Source organism: Eumetopias jubatus, unplaced genomic scaffold (genome assembly GCF_037043125.1).
Source record: "Eumetopias jubatus isolate StellerSeaLion01/CBP00866 unplaced genomic scaffold, mEumJub1_p1.0 scaffold_17, whole genome shotgun sequence".
Classification (NCBI taxonomy): Eukaryota; Metazoa; Chordata; class Mammalia; order Carnivora; family Otariidae; genus Eumetopias; species Eumetopias jubatus.
In genome coordinates this window covers 688,250-693,485 of record NW_028274823.1, presented here as the reverse complement: position 1 = coordinate 693,485, position 5,236 = coordinate 688,250, and the positions used below count along the sequence as shown (strand labels likewise).

General features: G+C 59.8%; 1 protein-coding gene across 1 annotated transcript; it reads left to right on the top strand.

Annotated features, from left to right (window-relative positions):
• The first annotated feature begins 1,750 nt into the window (after window positions 1–1,750).
• Window positions 1,751–4,574, top strand: VENTX (VENT homeobox). The gene is made up of 3 exons (XM_028119947.1): window positions 1,751–1,982; window positions 3,957–4,117; window positions 4,194–4,574. Exons 1-3 carry the CDS (start codon window positions 1,751–1,753, stop codon window positions 4,572–4,574), a joined length of 774 nt encoding a protein of 257 aa, XP_027975748.1.
• Window positions 4,575–5,236: the final 662 nt, after the last annotated feature.

Sequence of the window (5,236 nt, the reverse complement as noted above, 5' to 3'; positions counted from 1 at the left end):
AGGGTCCCCTTAGGGAGGGCTCTCCCAGCAAGATGCGGGATGGGGCCCTGAAAGAAGTGAAGAGAGGATAAAACTGCGTTTGCAAAGGTGCGGCGCTGTGCGCGGCGGCAGCACTAATTTCTGCACTTCATCAGTGAGTGCTGCTGAGCTCACGACGCGCTCTTTCTCGACGAATGCTCCCCTCGAGGATGCTTCTGGGGCCGGCTCTGCGCGGCCGGATCGGTCGTGGGACGCCACTCCCCGGAGTCCGGCTGGTGTGGCGCCGCCCCCCACCCCACCTCCGTGGGTCGGGCAGGCCCCCACCAGCTGGGCCCTGTCGCCGCGGCGCTAGGAACCTGCCCCACAGGCGTCCTTAGAGCAGTCCCGAGGACCTCACTGTCCACACCAGCACACGCTGCTGGGACCCGCGGGGACCGGTGGACCAACTAGGGTGGCGCAGAGGCGTCGCGGTCCCTCCTCTGACCCTTCACGGGCCGGGGTCAGTGCCTGCCGGTTCCCGCTGTGCCCGCCGGAGTCGGCTCCCACATCACCCCCTGCCCGGCCCGAGAGGCTAGGAAGGCGGGGTTGGGGATGTTAATCCCGGCCAGGCCCGAGGGGCCTTTGATCCCGCTGCGCGGGGCGGGCACAGAGGCTGGCGGTCCCGCCCAGGCTGGCGCCGGCGCCCCCGGGAGTCGGGCGGTGGGCTGGGGCAACCACACCCGCTGGGGGGGGGGGTCGTCTGGACCCAGCACGCGCTGGTCCTCGGGGTCATGTCCTGGAGAAAGAGGTGGTGGCCACCTGAGGACGTGGGAGGGGTGCATGACCCCAAAGGGAGCCCGCAGCCTTCCCTGGAGCAGCGGTGTCCGGAGGCCTACACCCCTTGAACCTGGGGCTCCAGCGCCCCTGGTGGCTCTGGGCCCCTGCTGGCCACAGTGAGGGCAGCCTTGGGCAGGGGAGGACAGCGGCTCCTCGGTCCTTCCTGCTGGGGTCCTCTTGGGAGCGGCAGGGAGAAGTCCATACCCCCAGCGGGCAGACACCCCTCCCTCCTGTCACTGGAATCCGGCTCTATGGCACGAGAGAGAAGTGGAGGGTGATGGGGTTGTGGGGGGGACCACTGAGTATAATCTGAGAGGGAGGGGCCAGTTGGAGCCAGTGGGTCGTCCCTGTCTGCCTGGTTGCAATCCCCTTCCAGGAATGCCTGCCCTCTGTTCCTACCCTGCCAGACAGTAGTGGACACCTGCCCTGGGAGCCCCCTGTCCTAGGAACAATAATGCGGACTCCCCCTACTTGAAGCAGGTGTGCACACCTGTCACCTTTGGCACTGCAGATCCCCACGGGGCAGGAGACGAGGTGGCTCCGCACCCCCAAAGGACAAGTCTCCAGCATGGGTGCTAAACTAGGAGGGGGCCAGCCCTGGTGGGGGAGGGGGGAGATGAACGGATGTGACGAGTCCTCAACCAGCACATCTCCCTGACCGGTGGCCACAGCCCCGCCCCTCTCCAGACATCTTGGAGCCGGGGGAGGTGTGAATGGCCTCCTTTGTGCCTCTGAATTGAAGCAATTAGGTGCTACTTATCTGGGGGTGGGGGGAGGACTTAAGCCATCTACGCAAACCGGCCTCCCACTCCCTCCTCCTGAGCTTATAAACGCAGCCCAGCTCTGCTAAACCTGCGGAGGACCTCGTGCCTTACTCCCACAGTCTGTTCTGCGGAGGACCCTGTACCTAACTCCCACCATCTATCCTGTGAGCCCTGAGGCTGGCCCCACAGGCATGTCTCCCTCCTCTACCCTGCCCAGTGTCCGCCAGACATCCAGCTTTGGCTCAGTGGACTGGCTTTCCCAGAGCAGCCGTGTGGGGCCGTCACACACCTCCAGGCCCTCTGAAGTCTCTTGGAGGAGTCTCTCTGCTCCAGCCAGGGTGTCCGGCAGCAGGGAGCTCCCTCAGACCGTGGGCCTGGGGGAGAAGTCCTCAGAAGTGTCTTCGCCAGGGACGCCCACGGCTGGTAGGTCTGCGGATGGGTGGTGAGGATGCTCCCTTCCTTCCCAGACTGGGATGGGAGCCAGGGAGGGTTCAGTGGGGAGGTCTTACCTGGGGTTGGAGGTGGGGACATTCTTACAAGGGCTGGGGTTGGAGGTTTCACCTGACCCCTCTAGCAAGTAAACGCTTCCTCTCAGAAGCAAAAGCCAGCAGGGAAGTTTTCCCTCCTCAAGCCCCTTGGGGCTCCTCTTCCCTACCCACCTCCTGGGACGGCTGGCTCCTGGCCCTGGCCGGGCCACCTCTGGATTCCAAGAGTCAGCACCGCAGGCTTGCCCCAGCTCCTCACTGTGAGCCCTAACTCCGACATTCGCCCCTTGGTGCAACTGGCTTTCCAGTTCTGCAGTAAGTCCTTGGGGCCCATTTCCACAGGGGTCACAGGGCTCTGGACACAGGTCTGAAAGCTTGTGAAGCCTGCCTGGTTCAGGGGAGTGGTGTGGTTCTTCCCCCAAAGCTGGGCACCTTGGCACAGCATCCAGACTTCAGCCTGTTCACAGTGGACCTGGAGCCCTGTGGGTTTGGCTCAAGGGCAGCCCTGCTCTCCTGTGGTTAGGAATTCCCAATACCTTCTGTGCCTTGACTCTGGGAGGTACTGGTGGCTTCCTAAACTCTGTCTAACCCTTGTCGTTTGCTGACGAGAGTTTTCTCGGTCTGTCTTTACGTCTTTGGGATGTAATCATTACTTTTAGCTTTAAAGTCCTACGTAGTCAAAAGTGGGGTTGATTATTATCTGTTAAGTTTTCATTTTTGAAAAAGTTTAATCTTACGGAAAAAACTTACACTTCAATGAAGTAAAATTTTAAATTTATTCTCTGCAACCAGTGCCTCCCCCCTCAGAAACCCCAGCCAGGCATCCCTGCATCCAAACCCTTCCTGCTGACTATTACACCCTGCCCCCAACCCTGTCTGAAGCAAAGCCCCTCTTGCCCTCCCACACACTTCCAGGTAAGTGTTAAAGTTCATTTTGTACAACCTGCTTCCCCCACAAAGAGCTCATTGGCATTTTGGTCAGATGTGCGTCGAAGAAAGACCAGGTAGCACTCTCACCACAAGGTACTTAGTGCCTTCCGCCAGGGTACAGTTGCTTAAGTGTCTGACTCATGGTTCGGCTCAAGTTGTGACCTCAAGGTCGTGAGATCGAGCCCTGCATGGGGCTCCGTGCTCAGAGAGGGGTCTGCTTGAGATTCTCCCTCTGCCTCTGCCCCCACCCCTAAAATAAATCTTTAAAAGAGAAAAAGAGATTAGACACAGAGTTGCCACAGATTTGCACTTGGTGGCAGGGGAGCCTGGGGGCATCGTGATGAAGGCGCTGAGCCCTCCCGACCACCCCAGTGAGCGGGTTCCTTGTGTGCAGGCCAAAGAAACTGCTCTCTGGAAGCATGGGGGGGTGGTCCACATGCACTGGTGGAAGCTGAGGGGCTGCATTAGAACTATTCCATCTGGGGCGCCTGGGCGGCTCAGTCGTTAGGCGTCTGCCTTCGGCTCAGGTCAGGATCCCAGGGTCCTGGGATCGAGCCCCACGTCGGGCTCCCTGATCTGCGGGAAGCCTGCCTCTCCCTCTCCCACTCCCCCTGCTTGTGTTCCTTCTCTCGCTGTGTCTCTCTCTCTGTCAAATAAATAAATAAAATGTTTAAAAAAAAAAAACTACTCCATCTGCAGCCCTCTTTCTCCAATATTCGCGGCCCCGGACTCCACCCCACACCTGAGCTGGCAGGGGAGGAGGGGCTCTGCCTCCATCCACACTGTGCCCAGACCCGGTGGGACAGCAGAGCAGAGAGCCACTAGAAAGGGGAAGCCGGAGCCGGTGGCGCGGGGGTGGGGGGGGAGGGCATCTGCTCATGCGGAGGCCCCGGCCGTTCCTCTCGTCCCCGTGTCTGCGGCAGGCTGCAGAACTTGTGGCCTTGTATCCCGAGGAACTCAGTGCCCTTCTGTCCTTCCGCAGGGTGGAGCAAGGAGGCAGACACCCTGCGGGCTCCCCGCGTGCGCACGGCCTTCACCGCGGAGCAGGTCAGCACCCTGGAGAGCGCCTTCCAGCACCACCGCTACCTGGGCCCCCTGGAGCGCCGGAGGCTGGCCCGGGAGATGCGGCTCTCGGAGGTGCAGGTGAGGGGCCAGGCCGGGGTGGTGGCCGGGAGATGCGGCTGTTCTTGCCTCTGCTCTGATCGAGTTTTTCCCACAGATAAAAACCTGGTTTCAGAATCGCCGAATGAAACACAAACGCCAACTGCAGGACTCCCAGCTGAGCAGCCCCTTCTCTGGAGTGCTCTATCCACCGGTGGCTTTCTGCCCACCCCCCTCTGCCCTGGGCAGTGGCTTGCAGCTGCTTTGCCCTTGGGCATCCCCTCCTGGGCCTCCGGCACTGGGACAGGCCCCTGGCTCCTTTTGGGATCTCTGCCACGTGGAACAAGCCTCCCTGGCCTTGGTGTGGGCCTCGTGCAGCCAACAGCCTCTGATGTGCTGCCTCCGAGACCCTGGGGGCCAGGCGCACACACTGGGCCCGGCCTTGTCCAGGGGACCCTGGGACCTGTGTGCTCTGCCCCAGACCGGGGATGCCTTTTGAGGAGGTGTGATAAGCCGGAGGCCTGGGCTGGAGCAGGAGCATGTTAGACGCTGCCATTCCACGCAGAGCAGGTGCGCGCAGAGCTGTTCACCGTTCATTTCCATCCCAGCCACACCAGGTGTGAGCCGTGTGCCCATCCACAGGCAGGACCTGGAACCCTGACCCACCGTAGGATTCTGCAGGTTTTACAGTTGAAGACATTCTACAGCCACTCCCTCACTGAAAACTACTCCAGGCTTAGTTTAAGAACCAAATGACGGGTCAGTGAACAAAATCAAAAGCCAAAAGTGGACTTGCTGAGTGTTGGGCTTATAGCATGATTCAGTGGTAATTTATTCAGTATAAAGTGTTGGAAAAAATAAAAATGCAGGGGTGCCTGGCTGGGTGGAGCATGCGACTCTTGATCTCCGGGTTGTGAGTTCAAGCCCTGCGTTGGGCGTAGAGCTTACCCTAACATAAAATCTTAAAAAAAAAAAAAATTAAGTTGGAGACTTCCTTGTCCTCTGTGCTTAGAAGCTTTGAGTGTGAACGTGGAAACCATGAAGGGATCGAAGGAAGGGAAGTGTGTTTTTATCACCTCCGGGTTTGAGTCCCATGTTCACGATGACCCCAGATCAAGAACCAGAAAGGAACGCAGATAGTCCTGCCCTCTGAAACATTAG

What these genes read in the sequence shown, in the direction of transcription:
- VENTX (XM_028119947.1), top strand. Translation starts at nt 1,751, where the DNA reads ATGTCTCCCTCCTCTACCCTGCCCAGTGTCCGCCAGACATCCAGCTTT. An exon ending in GCCAGGGACGCCCACGGCTG is followed by an intron (nt 1,983 to 3,956) that starts GTAGGTCTGCGG and finishes GTCCTTCCGCAG; the next exon opens with GGTGGAGCAAGGAGGCAGAC. An exon ending in TGCGGCTCTCGGAGGTGCAG is followed by an intron (nt 4,118 to 4,193) that starts GTGAGGGGCCAG and finishes TTTTTCCCACAG; the next exon opens with ATAAAAACCTGGTTTCAGAA.